We start from the raw sequence: 27,642 nt of genomic DNA on the forward strand, positions 1-27,642 counted from the left end.
AAATACAATTATTAACTTTTTCATTTACAATATTGAATTTTTTTTTAATAATTAAAAATAAAGAATTTTTTTTCAAACACACCACAAAACACAGCTTTACAGCATAGCTCAAAATATAATAATAATTAATCATTTCTGAACATTGACTCTCAGTCTTTATTCACCTTTTTCTCATGGTTTCTCAATAGAATTAATAGAATAGAAAAGCATAGTTCTAATATGGGCATATTGTAACAAGGTGCTACAACATGCCCTACCTGTGCAACTGGGATTTAAACCCTGCTAGTGTCTTCTGTTGGTTAGATCAGCATTAAAGAACTATCTCAACTGTTAAATAATGCAGATATAAGATTAAAATAATATCAGATTTGTCTAATTTTAATAAACACAAACACACACACACAAAAAAAAAACAGATGAAAAATTTACTTCAGTAAGACATTTTCAGTGATATCTTCCAAAGATTTTTTAATTTTGGCGCAATTTTTTCTCTATGTGTGTTGATATGGGAACTAGTAACACTAAGTTTCGTCATGCTGGCATGTGTGGAAAGTTTTAAACCATGTGTGCCCCGCTCACCTCTATTTCACAAATGTTTTACGATAGAAACATATTCAACGACCGACAGTAATGTCCATAGCAAACTCATCAACCTTTTTTATGAAATGTCACCATTTTGAATGTTCAGATATGCTATTATTTGCATGATTCATGTAATTCATTAGGTAATTGAATGAATTACCAATGTTCAAGAAGTGGTCAAGGCCCTAACTGATTTGACATGCTCTGATCCCCGAACTTCAAGCTCAATAATGTCATTGTAGTGACTCTTGGGGACCTCAAGGGAGCAGTACAGAGCAGCTTATGCTAGGCCTATATAGTTTTGACACTCAGTGGGAGACTGAACCCACACAACATGACTACTAAATATGGCAAGTAAAAATAAACACACTCTTTTACTTCAGAAGTTATTCCTTGTGGATTATACCCCTCTATAATATCTTGTGTGATAAAATAATATTTATGTGAATGGTAGCACTTTTCACAGCTTAGCACTTATTCATAAGCATTTATTAACCTTTGTTAATGTTAGTTTATAAAAATGTTAATGTTCATCTTCAGGTGCATTAACTAATGTTAACAGATAGCCTACTCTTAGTCTTAAATATCTTAGTATTAAACTGCATATGTAATTAAAAAAATTAAGTTATATGGAATTGTCAAGTGCACGTAACTCAATTTTTTTAATTATGCATGAAGTTTATTACTTTTTGAGTTAAGTCAACTGATCACTTTTTACAGTGTAGTTCATGTTAACAAATGTAATGATCTAACAAATGAAACTTTATTGTAAAGTGTTACCATGTGAAAAAATAGTCTAAAAAGCTGGAAAGAATGCAAGAAATACACATGAAATGGATTTATAGAGAAATACTTTTTTATTTTCATTAAACATATGTGTCTCATTAAATCATCTTTAGTAATCAAGACTAACATAATCTCTTGCATAAACAGCATACAAAACATTCCTTTTAAGGAATATAGTTTTAGTTCATCATTCATCAATTCTGAATGTACATTTTTCTCTGTATATTGCATCAAAGCAATTACCTTGTTGATATTACAACAAATCTCAACATAAGATCCATTTCTTGACCAATAAAAAATTCTCCTCAGCGTTCATTTTGATTTAAATTTTGTCTTTACAAAAGACTTTTCTGCATTATGATGCTGGGAAAAAATAAAATGCTTCCATTTCAAGTAGACAGGGTGAGTTCAGTTCAACACTCCTGACAGATCAAGATTCGGCAAATGCAGATCCATCTCTTTCATGGCACTGGTTCTTGTCACTGAATGCACAGAGGAGCCACATCTTCTGCTGAGTCTGGGAATAAGCGAAGTGTCTCCCTCGAATACTTGGAGTATCCATTGTGGAAGAGCAAGGTCTTCTTTGGGGTGAAGAAAGAGAGCGTTTTCCCCCAAAGGTCAGTGGGAGAGACACCGTTGTGCATCCGCTGCCCCAGAACATCCATCATCTGCTCTACACCATCTGAGCATTTCCTCTCCAGACTCATCATTTTACACCTAGAAGACAAGGAAACATTTACATGAGTTACATTCAGTCTAGAAACTTAACTGTCACAGATGTTTATTAATAACATCATGTCATGGCTTATGGCTGTTAACTTACGTTTTCTGCAGATCTCTCATGGTGAAGGACTGGGTCGAGATGTGTTTAATGTCGAGATGTGATACGCATTGACTTTTCTCTTCCCACTGGCTTGAATTTATACACAGCCTGGCTGAATTTAATGAGATGTAAGTTCTCACACTTTTTAACCAATCAGGAAACTGCAGTTTGACAATAGTGCAAGGGCGGATTGTTTAAATAAATAATGCCAAGGCCCTGAGAACCAAATGAGGAGGTGGGAGGGAACTCTTGTTTTATTTTGTCTGTCAGTCAAGGATTGAGATATTGCTAAAAGAGCAGCATTGAGACTCTGAATTAGCATTGACCTCATTCATGTTGTCAGCCAATAATATGTGGTGGGAATGTGCACTGAAACATCTGTCCAAAAGCAAAACTCAGCCTAAAAGTCGATAGCAAAGAGATTAATGTTTAGACATTTAACATCAACTTATTTATTTATTGCACACATTAAACATCGATTTATTTCTAATTGATTTATTATTTAATATTTAATTTACAATGATGGATTTTTATAGCTCTAAAACAAGTGAAACTAAGTTAACAAAGAGATTAGTGTTTAGATATGACCTATTTATATATTTTTTATTTATTTATTAAATACACATCAAACATCTTTTTTCTCCTTTATTTATTTATTATTTATTTAATATACATATTTATGATGGATTATATTGCTCATAGATCTAAAACAAGCAAAACTCAGCATAAAAGGTGCTAAAAAAAAGATGAATGTGATATTTAACATCTAATTATTTATTTATTGTACACATTAAACATCAATTTATTCCTTATTCATATTTATTTATATAAAACACAGTTGATAGGAAAGAGATTAAACTTTATATTTAAGATCAGTTTATCTCTATATATTATTTATTTATGTACATTTGTATTTATTAAATAAACATTAAACATCAATATATTCCTATTTTATTTATTTATTATTTTATATTCATATTTAAGAACAAAAATATGTTATCAATTTAAAGTTATGGATACTTTGTTCATAACTCTAAATAAACGAAACAGCTTAAAAGTTGATACCAAGAGATTAATGTTCAGACATTAAACATATTTATTTATTTATTAAATACACATTAAACATAAATCTATTCCTATTTTATTTATTTATTAATATACATATTTATTTGCATGAATATTTATCAAATATGATGTATTATTTTGCTCATAGTTCTAAAACAAGCAGGTGATAACAAAGACATTTGACATACATTTATTTATTTATAATTTTTTATATAGGCCTACATATTTGTTTATTTAATTTACAGTCTTAAACAGGAATTCCTATTTTTATTTATTTATTATTTAACATACCTATTTATTTATATACATATTTATTATATATATATATATATATATATATATATATATATTGCTTATACACAAAAGTTTAACATTTTTGAAAAAACGAATAAAAGCATGAAAGTGTTATAAATATAACTGCATATGCGATTCATTTCTACATTACGATAAATTTTTGTTTAAAAATGTGTTTGAGTGAGCAGATGATGTTCCAGCACACACTAGAGCTGGAGCTGTTGTTTAAGGCTGGTAATTGAATGATGCCTCCAGATGGCCAGCCTGTCTGCCTGGGGGTGCTGTGAGAACAGCACTGGGTCACTCTGACATTGTGTAATGAGCCACGCTTTCTTTTATCAGTCGGATCAGCGTCATTATTGAATAAGTGTGGGAAGCCGTGGTGCACCAGCGCTCCCAGGTTCTCACTGCTGAGAGTGGGGTGTGAGAGAGTCGTCCAGCGTCAAGCAGACAGCAGGCCAGACAGCTGTAAGTGTCTTAAGTATGTGTGAGGAGAGTGTGCCAAGACAGAAGTGTGCTGCTCAGACCTCATAGAGCTGGGAGGGAAACTGCACACACTTCATTTGCTCTTTACTTTGCAAACCAATATACAAACTTTCTCTGAAAGCAGATTAAAGGATCCTGCAGAAGCAGTGGAAATCAATTCCTATATATGTATAAGTAGCCTATGTGTGTATACTATATTTATATATACAGCTATATATAGGGCCTATATATATATATATATATATATATATATGTGTGTGTGTGTGTGTGTGTGTGTGTCTGTGTGTGTGCATGTGGCACAGAGGTATCCTTTTCCTTTGAGTGTTTTGGATACATACAGTACATACTGAATGAACCATGTGGCACATGTCTAACTCTCAAGAGACAACAGGACAATTTTGGACTTAAGGACACAACAAACTGTTCTTTAAAGACCAAAGCGACTTGCAGTCACTTAGATCACTTTACGAGGTCACAGATTTCCCACATTCACAGGCCACTAGCTGAATCAGTCTTCATCCTTCTGAAACCCCCCCTCCACCTGCTCCCCAGAGATGTGCTCATTGTGTTGGAGCAATAAGGGCTTCAGCCGCCATGTGTCAGCCTGAACGCTCCCATTGGCTGCAGACTGTGAGAACCTCCAGCAAACTCCAGACTCACACATTCATATGGAGATTTGGGAGTATAAATGGAGGAGCGAGGAGAGGGAGTTCAGCACAGCTCAGATCTGATCCTAACAGAGAACTGAACACAAGACACACAGCCATGGCTCCTACAATCACTGGATCAATCATCAGCAGAGAACAACTTCCACTCACAAACAAGGTAAACATTCAACATTTCACACCTGACTCTACTAAATCATGTATTCTTATGAAATGTGAACTATATGACTGATAGATGAGTGTTTCTAAATGCACGTTCTTAATGTTTCCTCAGCTGAGAAAGCCAATAGTGGAGAAGATCCGCAGAGAACGGATCAACAGCAGCATTGAGAAGCTCAAGTCTCTTCTGGGTCAAGAGTTCCTAAAGCAACAGCCCGACTCCAGACAGGAGAAAGCTGATATCCTGGAGATGACGCTTGATTTCTTGAGACGCTCCCAGAATCCCTCAGGCTGCTCTACTGCAGCTCATGACGGACACTCCAGATGTGTGCAGGAGGCCGTCAACTTCCTGTCTCAGTGTCCAGTGCAGACTCCGTCCCACAGAAGACTTCTGAAGCACTTCCTGCACATGCAGCCGTCCACAGAGAACAACACTCATCAGCTCCATTCACCAGACGCAAAGAGCAGCAGCAAAGAGGAAACTCTGGCGCTCTGGAGACCCTGGTAGAGCCACCAGGACCGTATGATTTATCAGACAGAATTCATAATGCCAGTCTGAGATTTGGCATGGACCGTAATTCTAATGTAGGAATTGATTTCCGCCTCTGCAGATTCTGCAGGATCTTTAATCTGCTTTCAAAGAAAGTTGCTGTTTTATTGAAACTGTGTGACTGATAATATTTGATCAGAATGTACAGAATCATTTGCTGTGTGAAATGATTATTGCATTCGTGAAAAATAAGATTCCAAGTATTTGGTCACAGAAATGTTAAAGTCTGATTCAGACGTTTGAACTCTTGTTGGTCTTTCACCCATATTGGGTTTATTCTCTCTTGCATCTAAAGGATGATGACACTGCTTTCATTGACTGAAAGCTGTTGATTTATATTTCTATTGACTGAAATACATTGAATGCTTCTCTTGTTATAGGAGAAATATTTCTTCATTTGAAAGATTTAATTGTGTGTTGTAAGCACAAATGATTGTTTTTTAATGTTTGCATGTGTTTACATGAATGAGACATTTCCCCTGTAAAGGGCAGTTGAATATTGTCACTGTTAGTGATTGACTTCTATTCTTTACTTTCAAAGTCAAGTTCTTTCCTTCTCTGAAGGTATATCTTCTGTGCATTACTTCATATTGAAGTACAACTTGAAAATAAATTTTAAGAATATAATCTGTACAATTTGTTTTGAATGTTTTCTTCATCAATCAAATTAACTAAATAACAGCACATTTACAATGAAGATGTTTTAATTGCCGTTTAATCAGTCTGGACGTCATGGTTCTTCATTTGCCATCTATATTAATGATTACCTTTAAACTTAAAATGTAATTTAATTATTCCATTGAGTTGTTCATCAGTCAAGTTCCTTATAAGTCAAATTAAATCACAGCTCTCAATAAATTTGAATTATTATAGTTTGTACCCTCTCCTTTTTACATCTGAAGTAATACACACACACACACACACACACACACACACCCACACACACAACCTCTTTTATCTCTGCTTGGTGAAATTCAGGTTAGCTATACTGGGCTTTGAGAGCTCAACATGTTAAAAAAAAATTTCATTGAATGACTACAGTTAGTGAACTAAAAGGCAGATCTAATTGCAGCAGTTCTCTTTTTATTTTCAAAAACATAAAGAAACAAAACACTCATTAATAACCACTCAGGTATGACTTACAACAGAATAACCTAGCATAACACAACAAACCACTGAGCAGGGCTTAAATACAGGGACTTAATCAAAGAAACAAGACACAGCTCACATGACTAACGAGAAAATGACTAATACAGCTGAACTGAAATCCTAATTAAGGTGTCCATGGGAACTAAGGAGAAAACAGGAACCAATCAAAATGCCAACTGAAAATACAAACATGAACTGAAACGTGACAGTTGGTACAACAGTGTAAAAAAATGTTTCTTTCTTTTTTTAATTCGTAAATAAAAGAAAGATTATTGGATTATATTTTACAAGTAAATGCCATTTCAGTATTTCTATGCAAAAACTCATGTTTAATTCAATGTGTTACTTGTCATTTCATTTTAATTATTTGTGAAATTTATTAGCAACTTCTTAGTGAAAATTGTTTCAAAGTAAATCCAACAACTTTTTTTTTTCTCAGTGTAGTTAAGTATGACTTGAATGAATTGCAAACTAGACCTGAATAGAGACACTATGAACTTTCTTATGAATCTGAATTGAAAATGCATAATCTATAATTATACGGCCAGCAGCCATATCACCTTGTAGCCCAAGACTGGTTGCTCACTAAAGCTAAGCAGGGTTGAGCCTGGTTAGTACCTGGATGGGAGACCTCCTGAGAAAAAACAGGTTGCTGCTGGAAGAGGTGTTAGTGAGGCCAGTAGGGGGTGCTCACCCTGTGGTCTGTGTGGGTCCTAACGCCCCAGTGTAGTGATGGGGACACTATACTGTCAAAAGAGCACCGTCCTTCGGATGAGACGTTAAACCGAGGTCCTGACTCTCTGTGGTCATTAAAAAGAGTAGGGGTGTAACCCCGGCATCCTAGCCAAATTTGCCCCTTGGTCTCGGTCCATCATAACCTCCTAATCATCCCCATATACTGATTGGCTTCATCACTGTCTCCTCTCCACCAGTAAGCTGGTGTGTGGTGGGCGTTCTGGCGCAATATGGCTGCCGTCGCATCATCCAGGTGGATGCTGCACATTGGTGGTGGTTGAGGAGATTCCCCCCTTCCATGTAAAGTGCTTTGAGTACCTACAAAAGCGCTATATAAATGTAACAAATTATTATTATTATTACAAGTATATTTATAGGTAAAGGTATGTGAATCACCATGAAGTACAAACTGACTAAACAGCTATTTGAATTTGTGCAAATGTGCTGTGATTTATGTTGTGTGTTAATTGGACAAGAAATTCAGTGACAACAACAGATATAGGCAGAAAATATATTCAAATTTATTTTCAAGTTGTACTTCAATATGAAGTAATGCACGGAAGATATACCTTCAGAGAAGGAAAGAACTTGACTTTGAAAGTAAAGAATAGAAGTCAATCACTAACAGTGACAATATTCAACTGCCCTTTACAGGGGAAATGTCTCATTCATGTAAACACATGCAAACATTAAAAAACAATCATTTGTGCTTACAACACACAATTAAATCTTTCAAATGAAGAAATATTTCTCATATAACAAGAGAAGCATTAGATGTATTTCAGTCAATAGAAATATAAATCAACAGCTTTCAGTCAATGAAAGCAGTGTCGTCATCCTTTAGATGCAAGAGAGAATAAACCCAATATGGGTGAAAGACCAACAAGAGTTCAAACGTCTGAATCAGACTTTAACATTTCTGTGACCAAATACTTTGAATCTTATTTTTCACGAATGTTATAATCATTTCACACAGCAAATGATTCTGTACATTCTGATCAAATATTATCGGTCACACAGTTTCAATAAAACAGCAACTTTCTTTGAAAGCAGATTAAAGATCCTGCAGAATCTGCAGAGGCGGAAATCAATTCCTACATTAGAATTACAGTCCATGCCAAATCTCAGACTGGCATTATGAATTCTGTCTGATAAATCATACGGTCCTGGTGGCTCTACCAGGGTCTCCAGAGCGCCAGAGTTTCCTCTTTGCTGCTGCTCTTTGCGTCTGGTGAATGGAGCTGATGAGTGTTGTTCTCTGTGGACGGCTGCATGTGCAGGAAGTGCTTCAGAAGTCTTCTGTGGGACTGAGTCTGCACTGGACACTGAGACAGGAAGTTGACGGCCTCCTGCACACATCTGGAGTGTCCGTCATGAGCTGCAGTAGAGCAGCCTGAGGGATTCTGGGAGCGTCTCAAGAAATCAAGCGTCATCTCCAGGATATCAGCTTTCTCCTGTCTGGAGTCGGGCTGTTGCTTTAGGAACTCTTGACCCAGAAGAGACTTGAGCTTCTCAATGCTGCTGTTGATCCGTTCTCTGCGGATCTTCTCCACTACTGGCTTTCTCAGCTGAGGAAACATTAAGAACGTGCATTTAGAAACACTCATCCATCAGTCATATAGTTCACATTTCATAAGAATACATGATTTAGTAGAGTCAGGTGTGAAATGTTGAATGTTTACCTTGTTTGTGAGTGGAAGTTGTTCTCTGCTGATGATTGATCCAGTGATTGTAGGAGCCATGGCTGTGTGTCTTGTGTTCAGTTCTCTGTTAGGATCAGATCTGAGCTGTGCTGAACTCCCTCTCCTCGCTCCTCCATTTATACTCCCAAATCTCCATATGAATGTGTGAGTCTGGAGTTTGCTGGAGGTTCTCACAGTCTGCAGCCAATGGGAGCGTTCGAAAGGCTCAATGGGGCCGATGGCCGCCACATGCTATAATGACATGCTTATTGCTCAGGAAACAATGAGCTCAGGGGAGCAGGTGGAGGGGTGGGTGTTGAGGATGGAGAGTGTGTGAGAAAGTGGAGACCCCTCGTTTAAAGCTTTGCTTGTTGTCTGACATTGGGGTCATTTATTGACAAAGCACGTGCCATTGTGCCATGAGTATCTTTTTAGTGTAATTTAGATGTCCATTTTCAATATAAATCAGATGTATGTCGATACCTGGGGGCATTTGGGGGTACTTGAAAAGATTTTGGTTTTTCCTTGCTAAATAATTAATACAATATACAATATAACATAACTGATCATTTCTAATATATATATATATATATATATATATATATATATATATATATATATATATACATATATATTAACTTTAATAATATTAGTGACTTTAATATTATTAACAATAATGCTAAATAATATCAACCATTATGAATTAATATAGGAACACATTTCTGTTTTGTGCTGATAAAGTGGTAATTGAGCCTTACTGATGGGGCTTTAAGGGTACATTACCATTTGAATTACCATTCAAAAGTTTATGATCAGTAAGATTTTTTTAAAAGAATTAATACTCTTAATCAGCAAAGATGCAATAAATTGGTCAAAAGAGATAGTAAAGACATTTATATTGTTACAAAACATTTCTTTCAAATAAATGCTGTTCTTTTGAACTTTCTATTGGTTGTCACGGACACTAATTACGTTCAGCTGTGCACTCATTAGTCACCATCATCAACACTTGTATGTTCAGTTCTGTTTCAGTTCAGTGTCGTCTATGTTAAGTGTGTGTGTGTTGCTCTCTGTTTGCCATTCTGTTGGATCTGTTGTAAATAAACCTTTGTATGTCTTCCTCATCTGTCTGCCAGCAACCACTCGTGACAAAGAGACTTCTTTCAAAAATATAAAAAAAACTCTTACAGACCCTATTTTTGAAAGTAAACATTAGGATAAACACCTTTTGTAAATTTTTGCTTTTTATGAGGCAAATGACCAAAATAAAGCCAAAATGGAAAAGCCATGGGTGACAAACTAAGTACACCTTATGATTCAATTGCTTGTATAGCCACTTTTAGCAGCAACAAATTGAAGGAATTGTTTTCTGTATGACAGTATCAGTCTCTCGCATCATTCAGGAGGAATTTTGGCCCGCTGTTCTCTACAACGTTGCTTCAGTTCATTGAGGTTTGTGGGCATCTGGTTATGCACAGCTCTTTTAAGGTCCTGCTAAAATATTTCAGTTGAGTTGAGGTCTGGACTTTGACTGGGCCAGTGCAACACCTTGATTCTTTTCTTTTTCAGCCATTCTGCTGTAGATTTGCTGGTGTGCTTGGGATCATTGTCCTGTTGCATGACTCAGTTTCGGCCAAGCTTTAGCTGTCGGACAGATGGCCTCACATTTGACTCTAGAATACTTTGGTATACAGAGGAGTTCATGGTCAACTCAAAGACTGCAAGATGCCCAGGTCCTGTGACTGCAAAACAAGCCCAAATCCCAAATCCAGCGTGATGGACATTGCATGAGGTGTTTGTGCTGATATGCTGAGGTCGGTTTTCGCCAAATGTGGCGCTGTGCATTATGGCCAAGCATCTCCACTTTGGTCTCGTCTGTCCAAAGGACATTGTTCCAGAAGTCTTGAGGTTTGTTCAGATGCAACTTTGCAAACCTAAGCTGTTCTGCCATGTTCTTTTTAGAGAGAAGAAGCTTTCTCTTGCAACCCTTCCAAACATGCCATACTTGTCCCGTCCTTTTTTAATTGTACTGTCATGAACTTTAACATTTAACATGTTTATTGAGTCGGTGAAGTTCTTGGGTGTTATGTGATTTCTCCGAGCAGTGCACAGTCTGACCTTGGGGTGAATTTGCTGGGACGTCCACTCCTGGGAAGATTGGCAGTTGTCTTGAATTTTTTCTACTTGTGTATAATCTTCCTCACTTTAAAATGATGGACTTCAAATTGTTTGGAAATGGCTGTATAACCCTTCTCAGATTGATGGCAGCAACAATTGCTTTTATAAGATTGTTGATGTCTTTCCTCCTTGTCATTGAGTTAACACACACCTGAATGCTCCTGACCAGCAAACTGCCAAAACTTCTGCTTTTATCGAGTTGGTCACACTTCCTGATGATCAGTTAATCAAAGGCATTTGATTAGCAGCGTCCGACTGCTACTTACCCTCTTAATTCCTATGGAAGCAGTAAAGGGTGTACTTAGTTTGTCACACATTTTGGCCTAGTTTTGTTAAATAAATAATGACACTGTGTAATATGTCGTGTTGTTGTTCATCTGAGGTTTTATATGCCTAATTTTAGGACCCGATTTTGAAGTTCATATGGTCATATGCCGAATTGTTCTCAATGAAATACTTTTGTTAAATTGTATGAATGGGAAAACTAAAAAATGAGGTCTCATTACAGCTTCACCCCCATCAGTCAGGGCTTCTTTCAGAAACACTCTTCTTCTGTCTCCTTATCAGTGGATATTAATTTGTGATGGAGTTGGGTTACTTATCACACAAAAACTATTTTTTGTGTAAGAGCTGTACCTGCATCTGCATGGAAAAAAATGTTTTCAGATTTGTATCATATTTTAACAACACATCATCTTCCACATCCAAAATGCTGATTTTAGTTCAAGCCTAGGTTTATGGCTGAAGTTTAGGAGTGTAAAGTTATTTAAACACTGCCAACAGTGAAATACTGATCAGTAAGCTTTTGGAGAATTTGATACAAAATATTACATTTTTGACAAAACTATTCATAGATACTTAATAACTACATTAAAAATATGTATGATGTATAGAGTTAAATTAAACAGGACACTGGACAAGAACATTGATTGTACAATTTATTTTGTCATAAGCAATATGATTACTGTTCTTAATGCGAGCAAATCTGACAATGAACATTTGCTTCAGCTTTGAAGGACATTCATGCCTTAAAGTAATAAAGCAGTAACATATTAGGTCCATGCATCTTTTCACAATTGTGAAGAACTCATGGTAGAATGTTTGTACTTCCCTTGAGTAGGAAGAAATGAACAATGTCACAGACATTTAAAATTCAATTAGTAATCAAAGACAGTGCAATGTGCACTGCAAGATACCTTCAGAGAAGGAAAGAACTTGACTTTGAAAGTAAAGAATAGAAGTCAATCACTAACAGTGACAATATTCAACTGCCCTTTACAGGGGAAATGTCTCATTCATGTAAACACATGCAAACATTAAAAAACAATCATTTGTGCTTACAACACACAATTAAATCTTTCAAATGAAGAAATATTTCTCATATAACAAGAGAAGCATTCAATGTATTTCAGTCAATAGAAATATAAATCAACAGCTTTCAGTCAATGAAAGCAGTGTCATCATCCTTTAGATGCAAGAGAGAATAAACCCAATATGGGTGAAAGACCAACAAGAGTTCAAACGTCTGAATCAGACTTTAACATTTCTGTGACCAAATACTTTGAATCTTATTTTTCACGAATGCAATAATCATTTCACACAGCAAATGATTCTGTACATTCTGATCAAATATTATCAGTCACACAGTTTCAATAAAACAGCAACTTTCTTTGAAAGCAGATTAAAGATCCTGCAGAATCTGCAGAGGCGGAAATCAATTCCTACATTAGAATTACAGTCCATGCCAAATCTCAGACTGGCATTATGAATTCTGTCTGATAAATCATACGGTCCTGGTGGCTCTACCAGGGTCTCCAGAGCGCCAGAGTTTCCTCTTTGCTGCTGCTCTTTGCGTCTGGTGAATGGAGCTGATGAGTGTTGTTCTCTGTGGACGGCTGCATGTGCAGGAAGTGCTTCAGAAGTCTTCTGTGGGACGGAGTCTGCACTGGACACTGAGACAGGAAGTTGACGGCCTCCTGCACACATCTGGAGTGTCCGTCATGAGCTGCAGTAGAGCAGCCTGAGGGATTCTGGGAGCGTCTCAAGAAATCAAGCGTCATCTCCAGGATATCAGCTTTCTCCTGTCTGGAGTCGGGCTGTTGCTTTAGGAACTCTTGACCCAGAAGAGACTTGAGCTTCTCAATGCTGCTGTTGATCCGTTCTCTGCGGATCTTCTCCACTACTGGCTTTCTCAGCTGAAGAAACATTAAGAACGTGCATTTAGAAACACTCATCTATCAGTCATATAGTTCACATTTCATAAGAATACATGATTTAGTAGAGTCAGGTGTGAAATGTTGAATGTTTACCTTGTTTGTGAGTGGAAGTTGTTCTCTGCTGATGATTGATCCATTGATTGTAGGAGCCATGGCTGTGTGTCTTGTGTTCAGTTCTCTGTTAGGATCAGATCTGAGCTGTGCTGAACTCCCTCTCCTCGCTCCTCCATTTATACTCCCAAATCTCCATATGAATGTGTGAGTCTGGAGTTTGCTGGAGGTTCTCACAGTCTGCAGCCAATGGGAGCGTTCGAAAGGCTCAATGGGGCCGATGGCCGCCACATGCTATAATGACATGCTTATTGCTCAGGAAACAATGAGCACATCTCAGGGGAGCAGGTGGAGGGGTGGGTGTTGAGGATGGAGAGTGTGTGAGAAAGTGGAGACCCCTTGTTTAAAGCTTTGCTTGTTGTCTGACATTGGGGTCATTTATTGACAAAGCACGTGCCATTGTGCCATGAGTATCTTTTTAGTGTAATTTAGATGTCCATTTTCAATATAAATCAGATGTATGTCGATACCTGGGGGCATTTGGGGGTACTTGAAAAGATTTTGGTTTTTCCTTGCTAAATAATTAATACAATATAGACTACAATATAACATAACTCATAATTTCTAATATATATTAACTTTAATAATAAGTGACTTTAATATTATTAACAATACTTCTAAATAATATCAACCATTATGAATTAATATAGGAACACATTTCTGTTTTGTGCTGATAAAGTGGTAATTGAGCCTTACTGATGGGGCTTTAAGGGTACATTACCCTTTGAATTACCATTCAAAAGTTTTTTTTAAAGAATTAATACTCTTAATCAGCAAATATGCAATAATTTGGTCAAAAGAGATAGTAAAGACATTTATATTGTTACAAAACATTTCTTTCAAATAAATGCTGTTCTTTTGAACTTTCTATTGGTTGTCACGGACACTAATTACGTTCAGCTGTGCACTCATTAGTCACCATCATCAACACTTGTATACATGTTCAGTTCTGTTTCAGTTCAGTGTCGTCTATGTTAAGTGTGTGTGTGTTGCTCTCCGTTTGCCATTCTGTTGGATCTGTTGTAAATAAACCTTTGTCTTCCTCATCTGTCTGCCAGCAACCACTCGTGACAAAGAGACTTTTTTCAAAAACATTTAAAAAAATCTTACAGGCCCTATTTTTGAAAGTAAACATTAGGATAAACACCTTTTGTAAATTTTTGCTTTTTATGAGGCAAATGACCAAAATAAAGCCAAAATGGAAAAACCATGGGTGACAAACTAAGTACACCTTATGATTCAATTGCTTGTATAGCCACTTTTAGCAGCAACAAATTGAAGGAATTGTTTTCTGTATGACAGTATCAGTCTCTCGCATCATTCAGGAGGAATGTTGGCTCGCTTTTCTCTACAACGTTGCTTCAGTTCATTGAGGTTTGTGGGCATCTGTTTATGCACAGCTCTTTTAAGGGCCTGCTAAAATATTTCAGTTGAGTTGAGGTCTGGACTTTGACTGGGCCAGTGCAACACCTTGATTCTTTTCTTTTTCAGCCATTCTGCTGTAGATTTGCTGGTGTGCTTGGGATCATTGTCCTGTTGCATGACTCAGTTTCGGCCAAGCTTTAGCTGTCGGACAGATGGCCTCACATTTGACTCTAGAATACTTTGGTATACAGAGGAGTTCATGGTCAACTCAAAGACTGCAAGATGCCCAGGTCCTGTGCCTGCAAAACAATCTCAAATCCCAAATCCAGTGTGATGGACAGTTTGCATGAGGTGTTTGTGCTGATATGCTGAGGTCGGTTTTCGCCAAACGTGGCGCTGTGCATTATGGCCAAGCATCTCCACTTTGGTCTTGTCTGTCCAAAGGACATTGTTCCAGAAGTCTTGAGGTTTGTTCAGATGCAACTTTGCAAACCTAAGCTGTGCTGCCATGTTCTTTTTAGAGAGAAGAAGCTTTCTCTTGCAACCCTTCCAAACATGCCATACTTGTCCCGTCCTTTTTTAATTGTACTGTCATGAACTTTAACATTTAACATGTTTACTGAGGCCTGTAGAGTCGGTGAAGTTCTTGGGTGTTATGTGATTTCTCTGAGCAGTGCACAGTCTGACCTTGGGGTGAATTTGCTGGGACGTCCACTCCTGGGAAGATTGGCAGTTGTCTTGAATTTTTTCTACTTGTGTATAATCTTCCTCACTTTAAAATGATGGACTTCAAATTGTTTGGAAATGGCTGTATAACCCTTCTCAGATTGATGGCAGCAACAATTGCTTTTATAAGATTGTTGATGTCTTTCCTCCTTGTCATTGAGTTAACACACACCTGAATGCTCCTGACCAGCAAACTGCCAAAACTTCTGCTTTTATCGAGTTGGTCACACTTCCTGATGATCAGTTAATCAAAGGCATTTGATTAGCAGCGTCCGACTGCTACTTACCCTCTTAATTCCTATGGAAGCAGTAAAGGGTGTACTTAGTTTGTCACACATGGCTTTTCCATTTTGGCCTAGTTTTGTTAAATAAATAATGACACTGTGTAATATGTCGTGTTGTTGTTCATCTGAGGTTTTATATGCCTAATTTTAGGACCCGGGTTTGAAGTTCATATGGTCATATGCTGAATTGTTCTCAATGAAATACTTTTGTTAAATTGTATGAATGGGGAAAACTAAAAAATGAGGTCTCATTACAGCTTCACCCCCATCAGTCAGGGCTTCTTTCAGAAACACTCTTCTTCTGTGTCCTTATCAGTGGATATTGATTTGTGATGGAGTTGGGTTACTTATCACACAAAAACTATTTTTTGTGTAAGAGCTGTACCTGCATGGATTTTTTTTTTTTTTTTCAGATTTTTATCATATTTTAACAACACATCATCTTCCACATCCAAAATGCTGATTTTAGTTCAAGCCTAGGTTTATGGCTGAAGTTTAGGAGTGTAAAGTTATTTAAACACTGCCAACAGTGAAATACTGATCAGTAAGCTTTTGGAGAATTTGATACAAAATATTAAATCTTTGACAAAACTATTCATAGATACTTAATAACTACATTAAAAATATGTATGATGTATAGAGTTAAATTAAACTGAACACTGGACAAGAACATTGATTGTACAATTTATTTTGTCATAAGCAATATGATTACTGTTCTTAATGCGAGCAAATCTGACAATGAACATTTGCTTCAGCTTTGAAGGACATTCATGCCTTAAAGTAATAAAGCAGTAACATATTAGGTCCATGCATCTTTTCACAATTGTGAAGAACTCATGGTAGAATGTTTGTACTTCCCTTGAGTAGGAAGAAATGAACAATGTCACAGACATTTAAAATTCAATTAGTAATCAAAGACAGTGCAATGTGCAATGCAAGATACCTTCAGAGAAGGAAAGAACTTGACTTTGAAAGTAAAGAATAGAAGTCAATCACTAACAGTGACAATATTCAACTGCCCTTTACAGGGGAAATGTCTCATTCATGTAAACACATGCAAACATTAAAAAACAATCATTTGTGCTTACAACACACAATTAAATCTTTCAAATGAAGAAATATTTCTCATATAACAAGAGAAGCATTCGATGTATTTCAGTCAATAGAAATATAAATCAACAGCTTTCAGTCAATGAAAGCAGTGTCATCATCCTTTAGATGCAAGAGAGAATAAACCCAATATGGGTGAAAGACCAACAAGAGTTCAAACGTCTGAATCAGACTTTAACATTTCTGTGACCAAATACTTTGAATCTTATTTTTCACGAATGTTATAATCATTTCACACAGCAAATGATTCTGTACATTCTGATCAAACATTATCGGTCACACAGTTTCAATAAAACAGCAACTTTCTTTGAAAGCAGATTAAAGATCCTGCAGAATCTGCAGAGGCGGAAATCAATTCCTACATTAGAATTACAGTCCATGCCAAATCTCAGACTGGCATTATGAATTCTGTCTGATAAATCATACGGTCCTGGTGGCTCTACCAGGGTCTCCAGAGCGCCAGAGTTTCCTCTTTGCTGCTGCTCTTTGCGTCTGGTGAATGGAGCTGATGAGTGTTGTTCTCTGTGGACGGCTGCATGTGCAGGAAGTGCTTCAGAAGTCTTCTGTGGGACGGAGTCTGCACTGGACACTGAGACAGGAAGTTGACGGCCTCCTGCACACATCTGGAGTGTCCGTCATGAGCTGCAGTAGAGCAGCCTGAGGGATTCTGGGAGCGTCTCAAGAAATCAAGCGTCATCTCCAGGATATCAGCTTTCTCCTGTCTGGAGTCGGGCTGTTGCTTTAGGAACTCTTGACCCAGAAGAGACTTGAGCTTCTCAATGCTGCTGTTGATCCGTTCTCTGCGGATCTTCTCCACTATTGGCTTTCTCAGCTGAGGAAACATTAAGAACGTGCATTTAGAAACACTCATCCATCAGTCATATAGTTCACATTTCATAAGAATACATGATTTAGTAGAGTCAGGTGTGAAATGTTGAATGTTTACCTTGTTTGTGAGTGGAAGTTGTTCTCTGCTGATGATTGATCCAGTGATTGTAGGAGCCATGGCTGTGTGTCTTGTGTTCAGTTCTCTGTTAGGATCAGATCTGAGCTGTGCTGAACTCCCTCTCCTCGCTCCTCCATTTATACTCCCAAATCTCCATATGAATGTGTGAGTCTGGAGTTTGCTGGAGGTTCTCACAGTCTGCAGCCAATGGGAGCGTTCAGGCTGACACATGGCGGCTGAAGCCCTTATTGCTCCAACACAATGAGCACATCTCTGGGGAGCAGGTGGAGGGGTGGGACAGTGTGTGAGAAAGTGCAGCCCTGTTGCTCACATTAGGATTAATTGCTCACAAAAGCACGTGCTGTTTATATAAAAGACCTACATTAAAAAAAATGAGCTCAAAACAATCTCACACTCTAGGAATACATTTCTACCTTATTTTAGAACAATTTAGAGAAATATCAAACATAACTCATAATAGAGATTAAAAATGTCCAATATAAAGGGTATGAAAATTCACACTCTAGCCAATACATAAACTATTAAATAAAATAGTGTTTTCTTTAATTATACAATGACAAATATATTTGGAAAATTATAGTTTTACACTTTAATTCTTTAGTAGGAAAAACAAGCAAACAAATGCCCGTCTCAATTAGGGACGGTGTCATAAACACCCCTGTGAGGTTTCTATGGAGCCCCTTGACAACATGCCTAATTGCCTGCAGTAAGGCACACTTCTATTCATCTCTGATGAATGGACAGAGTGTGGGAAAGTTGTGGAAAGCGCAGTCCCAGTCCTGCACTCCTGTTTTTTGTTTTTTTTGTACAAAATTTTTATATGGTTGATTAAACCAGTAGCTATTGAGCAAAACATTTTAGATGCTTTCTGAATACTTGAACTTTATTCGTCAGATATTATAGGAGAATTATGGCATCTGGAAACCACACAATGGGGTCTCTTGGATATTTTTCAACTGTACTTACAAACAAACAAAACATCGTTTAAAAAAAAAATTAACCAAAAGTGTTACAAATATTGATTATGCGCTTAATAGATCACTAATCAAATAAACAAATTTCCTGATGATGTTGCTCATTTAAATAATTTGGAATTAATACAAATCTGTTTAATTAAAAAGCTAAATAAAAGCATTTTCTAGTGCTCTCAGACGTGTGTTTAAGAATGGCGCATGCTCTTTTACAGGTTTCTCAGCATCAGATTAGGCTTCAAAAGGGGTTTCCACTTTCTCACAAACTTCCTCCCTGTAATACATACCTCTCCACCTGCCTGTCAGAGAAGTTCATTGTTTCCTGTACAATAAATGCCTCACTGAGCATGTGGCGGCCCACTGCCCCATTGAGCCTTTCGAACGCTCCCATTGGCTGCAGACTGTGAGAACCTCCAGCAAACTCCAGACTCACACATTCATATGGAGATTTGGGAGTATAAATGGAGGAGCGAGGAGAGGGAGTTCAGCACAGCTCAGATCTGATCCTAACAGAGAACTGAACACAAGACACACAGCCATGGCTCCTACAATCACTGGATCAATCATCAGCAGAGAACAACTTCCACTCACAAACAAGGTAAACATTCAACATTTCACACCTGACTCTACTAAATCATGTATTCTTATGAAATGTGAACTATATGACTGATGGATGAGTGTTTCTAAATGCACGTTCTTAATGTTTCCTCAGCTGAGAAAGCCAATAGTGGAGAAGATCCGCAGAGAACGGATCAACAGCAGCATTGAGAAGCTCAAGTCTCTTCTGGGTCAAGAGTTCCTAAAGCAACAGCCCGACTCCAGACAGGAGAAAGCTGATATCCTGGAGATGACGCTTGATTTCTTGAGACGCTCCCAGAATCCCTCAGGCTGCTCTACTGCAGCTCATGACGGACACTCCAGATGTGTGCAGGAGGCCGTCAACTTCCTGTCTCAGTGTCCAGTGCAGACTCCGTCCCACAGAAGACTTCTGAAGCACATGCAGCCGTCCACAGAGAACAACACTCATCAGCTCCATTCACCAGACGCAAAGAGCAGCAGCAAAGAGGAAACTCTGGCGCTCTGGAGACCCTGGTAGAGCCACCAGGACCGTATGATTTATCAGACAGAATTCATAATGCCAGTCTGAGATTTGGCATGGACTGTAATTCTAATGTAGGAATTGATTTCCGCCTCTGCAGATTCTGCAGGATCTTTAATCTGCTTTCAAAGAAAGTTGGTGTTTTATTGAAACTGTGTGACCGATAATATTTGATCAGAATGTACAGAATCATTTGCTGTGTAAAATGATTATAACATTCGTGAAAAATAAGATTCAAAGTATTTGGTCACAGAAATGTTAAAGTCTGATTCAGACGTTTGAACTCTTGTTGGTCTTTCACCCATATTGGGTTTATTCTCTCTTGCATCTAAAGGATGATGACACTGCTTTCATTGACTGAAAGCTGTTGATTTATATTTCTATTGACTGAAATACATGCTTCTCTTGTTATATGAGAAATATTTCTTCATTTGAAAGATTTAATTGTGTGTTGTAAGCACAAATGATTGTTTTTTAATGTTTGCATGTGTTTACATGAATGAGACATTTCCCCTGTAAAGGGCAGTTGAATATTGTCACTGTTAGTGATTGACTTCTATTCTTTACTTTCAAAGTCAAGTTATTTCCTTCTCTGAAGGTATCTTGCATTGCACATTGCACTGTCTTTGATTACTAATTGAATTTTAAATGTCTGTGACATTGTTCATTTCTTCCTTGTTCAAGGGAAGTACAAACATTCTACCATGAGTTCTTCACAATTGTGAAAAGATGCATGGACCTAATATGTTACTGCTTTATTACTTTAAGGCATGAATGTCCTTCAAAGCTGAAGCAAATGTTCATTGTCAGATTTGCTCGCGTTAAGAACAGTAATCATATTGCTTATGACAAAATAAATTGTACAATCAATGTTCTTGTCCAGTGTTCAGTTTAATTTAACTCTATACATCATACATATTTTTAATATAGTTAAGTATATGAATAGTTTGTCAAAAACTCAAAATGCATTATTTTATATTTTGTATCAAATTCTCCAAAAGCTTACTGATCAGTATTTCACTGTTGGCAGTGTTTAAATAACTTTACACTCCTAAACTTCAGCCATAAACCTAGGCTTGAACTAAAATCAGCATTTTGGATGTGGAAGATGATGTGTTGTTAAAATATGATACAAATCTGAAAAAAAAAAAATTCCATGCAGGTACAGCTCTTACACAAAAAAATAGTTTTTGTGTGATAAGTAACCCAACTCCATCACGAATCAATATCCACTGATAAGGAGACAGAAGAAGAGTGTTTCTGAAAGAAGCCCTGACTGATGGGGGTGAAGCTGTAATGAGACCTCATTTTTTAGTTTTCCCATTCATACAATTTAACACAAGTATTTCATTGAGAACAATTCAGCATATGACCATATGAACTTCAAAACCGGGTCCTAAAATTAGGCATATAAAACCTCAGATGAACAACAACACGACATATTACACAGTGTCATTATTTATTTAACAAAACTAGGCCAAAATGTGTGACAAACTAAGTACACCCTTTACTGCTTCCATAGGAATTAAGAGGGTAAGTAGCAGTCGGACGCTGCTAATCAAATGCCTTTGATTAACTGATCATCAGGAAGTGTGACCAACTCGATAAAAGCAGAAGTTTTGGCAGTTTGCTGGTCAGGAGCATTCAGGTGTGTGTTAACTCAATGACAAGGAGGAAAGACATCAACAATCTTATAAAAGCAATTGTTGCTGCCATCAATCTGAGAAGGGTTATACAGCCATTTCCAAACAATTTGAAGTCCATCATTTTAAAGTGAGGAAGATTATACACAAGTAGAAAAAATTTAAGACAACTGCCAATCTTCCCAGGAGTGGACGTCCCAGCAAATTCACCCCAAGGTCAGACTGTGCACTGCTCTGAGAAATCACATAACACCCAAGAACTTCACCGACTCTACAGGCCTCAATAAACATGTTAAATGTTAAAGTTCATGACAGTACAATTAAAAAAGGACGGGACAAGTATAGCATGTTTGGAAGGGTTGCAAGAGAAAGCTTCTTCTCTCTAAAAAGAACATGGCAGCACAGCTTAGGTTTGCAAAGTTGCATCTGAACAATCCTCAAGACTTCTGGAACAATGTCCTTTGGACAGACAAGACCAAAGTGGAGATGCTTGGCCATAATGCACAGCGCCACGTTTGGCGAAAACCGACCTCAGCATATCAGCACAAACACCTCATGCAATGTCCATCACACTGGATTTGGGATTTGGGCTTGTTTTGCAGTCACAGGACCTGGGCATCTTGCAGTCTTTGAGTTGACCATGAACTCCTCTGTATACCAAAGTATTCTAGAGTCAAATGTGAGGCCATCTGTCCGACAGCTAAAGCTTGGCCGAAACTGAGTCATGCAACAGGACAATGATCCCAAGCACACCAGCAAATCTACAGCAGAATGGCTGAAAAAGAAAAGAATCAAGGTGTTGCACTGGCCCAGTCAAAGTCCAGACCTCAACTCAACTGAAATATTTTAGCAGGACCTTAAAAGAGCTGTGCATAACCAGATGCCCACAAACCTCAATGAACTGAAGCAATGTTGTAGAGAACAGCGGCCAAAATTCCTCCTGAATGATGCGAGAGACTGATACTGTCATACAGAAAACAATTCCTTCAATTTGTTGCTGCTAAAAGTGGCTATACAAGCAATTGAATCATTAGTTGTACTTAGTTTGTCACCCATGGCTTTTCCATTTTGGCTTTATTTTGGTCATTTGCAAAAATTTACAAAAGGTGTTTATCCAAATGTTTACTTTCAAAAATAGGGCCTGTAAGAGTTTTTTACTGTTTTTGAAAAAAGTCTCTTTGTCACGAGTGGTTGCTGGCAGACAGATGAGGAAGACAAAGGTTTATTTACAACAGATCCAACAGAATGGCAAACGGAGAGCAACACACACACACTTAACATAGATGACACTGAACTGAAACAGAACTGAACATACAAGTGTTGATGATGGTGACTAATGAGTGCACAGCTGAACGTAATTAGTGTCCGTGACAACCAATAGAAAGTTCAAAAGAACAGCATTTATTTGAAAGAAATGTTTTGTAACAATATAAATGTCTTTACTATCTCTTTTGACCAATTTATTGCATATTTGCTGATTAAGAGTATTAATTCTTTAAAAAAAACTTTTGAATGGTAATTCAAAGGGTAATGTACCCTTAAAGCCCCATCAGTAAGGCTCAATTACCACTTTATCAGCACAAAACAGAAATGTGTTCCTATATTAATTCATAATGGTTGATATTATTTAGAAGTATTGTTAATAATATTAAAGTCACTTATTATTAAAGTTAATATATATTAGAAATTATGAGTTATGTTATATTGTAGCTTAAATTGTATTAATTATTTAGCAAGGAAAAACCAAAATCTTTTCAAGTACCCCCAAATGCCCCCAGGTATCGACATACATCTGATTTATATTGAAAATGGACATCTAAATTACACTAAAAAGATACTCATGGCACAATGGCACGTGCTTTGTCAATAAATGACCCCAATGTCAGACAACAAGCAAAGCTTTAAACGAGGGGTCTCCACTTTCTCACACACTCTCCATCCTCAACACCCACCCCTCCACCTGCTCCCCTGAGATGTGCTCATTGTTTCCTGAGCAATAAGCATGTCATTATAGCATGTGGCGGCCATCGGCCCCATTGAGCCTTTCGAACGCTCCCATTGGCTGCAGACTGTGAGAACCTCCAGCAAACTCCAGACTCACACATTCATATGGAGATTTGGGAGTATAAATGGAGGAGCGAGGAGAGGGAGTTCAGCACAGCTCAGATCTGATCCTAACAGAGAACTGAACACAAGACACACAGCCATGGCTCCTACAATCACTGGATCAATCATCAGCAGAGAACAACTTCCACTCACAAACAAGGTAAACATTCAACATTTCACACCTGACTCTACTAAATCATGTATTCTTATGAAATGTGAACTATATGACTGATGGATGAGTGTTTCTAAATGCACGTTCTTAATGTTTCCTCAGCTGAGAAAGCCAGTAGTGGAGAAGATCCGCAGAGAACGGATCAACAGCAGCATTGAGAAGCTCAAGTCTCTTCTGGGTCAAGAGTTCCTAAAGCAACAGCCCGACTCCAGACAGGAGAAAGCTGATATCCTGGAGATGACGCTTGATTTCTTGAGACGCTCCCAGAATCCCTCAGGCTGCTCTACTGCAGCTCATGACGGACACTCCAGATGTGTGCAGGAGGCCGTCAACTTCCTGTCTCAGTGTCCAGTGCAGACTCCGTCCCACAGAAGACTTCTGAAGCACTTCCTGCACATGCAGCCGTCCACAGAGAACAACACTCATCAGCTCCATTCACCAGACGCAAAGAGCAGCAGCAAAGAGGAAACTCTGGCGCTCTGGAGACCCTGGTAGAGCCACCAGGACCGTATGATTTATCAGACAGAATTCATAATGCCAGTCTGAGATTTGGCATGGACTGTAATTCTAATGTAGGAATTGATTTCCGCCTCTGCAGATTCTGCAGGATCTTTAATCTGCTTTCAAAGAAAGTTGCTGTTTTATTGAAACTGTGTGACTGATAATATTTGATCAGAATGTACAGAATCATTTGCTGTGTGAAATGATTATTGCATTCGTGAAAAATAAGATTCAAAGTATTTGGTCACAGAAATGTTAAAGTCTGATTCAGACGTTTGAACTCTTGTTGGTCTTTCACCCATATTGGGTTTATTCTCTCTTGCATCTAAAGGATGATGACACTGCTTTCATTGACTGAAAGCTGTTGATTTATATTTCTATTGACTGAAATACATTGAATGCTTCTCTTGTTATATGAGAAATATTTCTTCATTTGAAAGATTTAATTGTGTGTTGTAAGCACAAATGATTGTTTTTTAATGTTTGCATGTGTTTACATGAATGAGACATTTCCCCTGTAAAGGGCAGTTGAATATTGTCACTGTTAGTGATTGACTTCTATTCTTTACTTTCAAAGTCAAGTTCTTTCCTTCTCTGAAGGTATCTTGCAGTGCACATTGCACTGTCTTTGATTACTAATTGAATTTTAAATGTCTGTGACATTGTTCATTTCTTCCTACTCAAGGGAAGTACAAACATTCTACCATGAGTTCTTCACAATTGTGAAAAGATGCATGGACCTAATATGTTACTGCTTTATTACTTTAAGGCATGAATGTCCTTCAAAGCTGAAGCAAATGTTCATTGTCAGATTTGCTCGCATTAAGAACAGTAATCATATTGCTTATGACAAAATAAATTGTACAATCAATGTTCTTGTCCAGTGTCCTGTTTAATTTAACTCTATACATCATACATATTTTTAATGTAGTTATTAAGTATCTATGAATAGTTTTGTCAAAAATGTAATATTTTGTATCAAATTCTCCAAAAGCTTACTGATCAGTATTTCACTGTTGGCAGTGTTTAAATAACTTTACACTCCTAAACTTCAGCCATAAACCTAGGCTTGAACTAAAATCAGCATTTTGGATGTGGAAGATGATGTGTTGTTAAAATATGATACAAATCTGAAAACATTTTTTTCCATGCAGATGCAGGTACAGCTCTTACACAAAAAATAGTTTTTGTGTGATAAGTAACCCAACTCCATCACAAATTAATATCCACTGATAAGGAGACAGAAGAAGAGTGTTTCTGAAAGAAGCCCTGACTGATGGGGGTGAAGCTGTAATGAGACCTCATTTTTTAGTTTTCCCATTCATACAATTTAACAAAAGTATTTCATTGAGAACAATTCGGCATATGACCATATGAACTTCAAAATCGGGTCCTAAAATTAGGCATATAAAACCTCAGATGAACAACAACACGACATATTACACAGTGTCATTATTTATTTAACAAAACTAGGCCAAAATGTGTGACAAACTAAGTACACCCTTTACTGCTTCCATAGGAATTAAGAGGGTAAGTAGCAGTCGGACGCTGCTAATCAAATGCCTTTGATTAACTGATCATCAGGAAGTGTGACCAACTCGATAAAAGCAGAAGTTTTGGCAGTTTGCTGGTCAGGAGCATTCAGGTGTGTGTTAACTCAATGACAAGGAGGAAAGACATCAACAATCTTATAAAAGCAATTGTTGCTGCCATCAATCTGAGAAGGGTTATACAGCCATTTCCAAACAATTTGAAGTCCATCATTTTAAAGTGAGGAAGATTATACACAAGTAGAAAAAATTCAAGACAACTGCCAATCTTCCCAGGAGTGGACGTCCCAGCAAATTCACCCCAAGGTCAGACTGTGCACTGCTCGGAGAAATCACATAACACCCAAGAACTTCACCGACTCTACAGGCCTCAGTAAACATGTTAAATGTTAAAGTTCATGACAGTACAATTAAAAAAGGACGGGACAAGTATGGCATGTTTGGAAGGGTTGCAAGAGAAAGCTTCTTCTCTCTAAAAAGAACATGGCAGCACAGCTTAGGTTTGCAAAGTTGCATCTGAACAAACCTCAAGACTTCTGGAACAATGTCCTTTGGACAGACGAGACCAAAGTGGAGATGCTTGGCCATAATGCACAGCGCCACGTTTGGCGAAAACCGACCTCAGCATATCAGCACAAACACCTCATGCAAACTGTCCATCACACTGGATTTGGGATTTGAGATTGTTTTGCAGGCACAGGACCTGGGCATCTTGCAGTCTTTGAGTTGACCATGAACTCCTCTGTATACCAAAGTATTCTAGAGTCAAATGTGAGGCCATCTGTCCGACAGCTAAAGCTTGGCCGAAACTGAGTCATGCAACAGGACAATGATCCCAAGCACACCAGCAAATCTACAGCAGAATGGCTGAAAAAGAAAAGAATCAAGGTGTTGCACTGGCCCAGTCAAAGTCCAGACCTCAACTCAACTGAAATATTTTAGCAGGCCCTTAAAAGAGCTGTGCATAAACAGATGCCCACAAACCTCAATGAACTGAAGCAATGTTGTAGAGAACAGCGGCCAAAATTCCTCCTGAATGATGCGAGAGACTGATACTGTCATACAGAAAACAATTCCTTCAATTTGTTGCTGCTAAAAGTGGCTATACAAGCAATTGAATCATAAGGTGTACTTAGTTTGTCACCCATGGTTTTTCCATTTTGGCTTTATTTTGGTCATTTGCCTCATAAAAAGCAAAAATTTACAAAAGGTGTTTATCCTAATGTTTACTTTCAAAAATAGGGCCTGTAAGATTTTTTTAAATGTTTTTGAAAAAAGTCTCTTTGTCACGAGTGGTTGCTGGCAGACAGATGAGGAAGACAAAGGTTTATTTACAACAGATCCAACAGAATGGCAAACGGAGAGCAACACACACACACTTAACATAGACGACACTGAACTGAAACAGAACTGAACATGTATACAAGTGTTGATGATGGTGACTAATGAGTGCACAGCTGAACGTAATTAGTGTCCGTGACAACCAATAGAAAGTTCAAAAGAACAGCATTTATTTGAAAGAAATGTTTTGTAACAATATAAATGTCTTTACTATCTCTTTTGACCAAATTATTGCATATTTGCTGATTAAGAGTATTAATTCTTTAAAAAAAACTTTTGAATGGTAATTCAAAGGGTAATGTACCCTTAAAGCCCCATCAGTAAGG

At 37.5% G+C, this 27,642-nt stretch overlaps 7 protein-coding genes across 8 annotated transcripts in view; 3 read left to right on the forward strand and 4 right to left on the reverse strand.

Moving 5' to 3' along the window:
- draxinb (dorsal inhibitory axon guidance protein b) overlaps positions 1-27,642 on the reverse strand; it is a 39,422-nt gene that overhangs the window by 7,403 nt on the left and 4,377 nt on the right. The gene's annotated exons all lie outside the window — the stretch shown is intronic.
- LOC311303002 (transcription factor HES-5-like) lies at positions 4,756-5,964 on the forward strand. Its single transcript, XM_084429204.1, has 2 exons — positions 4,756-4,861; positions 4,976-5,964. Exons 1-2 carry the CDS (start codon positions 4,802-4,804, stop codon positions 5,366-5,368), a joined length of 453 nt encoding a protein of 150 aa, XP_084285330.1. The 5' UTR covers positions 4,756-4,801; the 3' UTR covers positions 5,369-5,964.
- LOC311303075 (transcription factor HES-5-like) lies at positions 7,823-9,082 on the reverse strand. The gene is made up of 2 exons (XM_084429347.1): positions 8,977-9,082; positions 7,823-8,862 (listed from the first exon to the last, which is right to left on the reverse strand). Exons 1-2 carry the CDS (start codon positions 9,034-9,036, stop codon positions 8,470-8,472), a joined length of 453 nt encoding a protein of 150 aa, XP_084285473.1. The 5' UTR covers positions 9,037-9,082; the 3' UTR covers positions 7,823-8,469.
- On the reverse strand, positions 12,135-13,538 carry LOC311301796 (transcription factor HES-5-like). Its single transcript, XM_084427129.1, has 2 exons — positions 13,464-13,538; positions 12,135-13,349 (listed from the first exon to the last, which is right to left on the reverse strand). The coding sequence occupies exons 1-2, from the start codon at positions 13,521-13,523 to the stop codon at positions 12,957-12,959; spliced, it is 453 nt and encodes a 150-aa protein (XP_084283255.1). The 5' UTR covers positions 13,524-13,538; the 3' UTR covers positions 12,135-12,956.
- Positions 16,531-18,029, reverse strand: LOC311301866 (transcription factor HES-5-like). Its single transcript, XM_084427238.1, has 2 exons — positions 17,913-18,029; positions 16,531-17,798 (listed from the first exon to the last, which is right to left on the reverse strand). Exons 1-2 carry the CDS (start codon positions 17,970-17,972, stop codon positions 17,406-17,408), a joined length of 453 nt encoding a protein of 150 aa, XP_084283364.1. The 5' UTR covers positions 17,973-18,029; the 3' UTR covers positions 16,531-17,405.
- LOC311301873 (transcription factor HES-5-like) lies at positions 19,397-20,871 on the forward strand. Its single transcript, XM_084427243.1, has 2 exons — positions 19,397-19,502; positions 19,617-20,871. Exons 1-2 carry the CDS (start codon positions 19,443-19,445, stop codon positions 19,998-20,000), a joined length of 444 nt encoding a protein of 147 aa, XP_084283369.1. The 5' UTR covers positions 19,397-19,442; the 3' UTR covers positions 20,001-20,871.
- On the forward strand, positions 23,807-25,241 carry LOC311303086 (transcription factor HES-5-like). Its single transcript, XM_084429358.1, has 2 exons — positions 23,807-23,912; positions 24,027-25,241. The coding sequence occupies exons 1-2, from the start codon at positions 23,853-23,855 to the stop codon at positions 24,417-24,419; spliced, it is 453 nt and encodes a 150-aa protein (XP_084285484.1). The 5' UTR covers positions 23,807-23,852; the 3' UTR covers positions 24,420-25,241.

Source organism: Rutilus rutilus (genome assembly GCF_951802725.1).
Source record: "Rutilus rutilus genome assembly, chromosome: 13".
In the NCBI taxonomy this organism is placed as follows: domain Eukaryota; kingdom Metazoa; phylum Chordata; class Actinopteri; order Cypriniformes; family Leuciscidae; genus Rutilus; species Rutilus rutilus.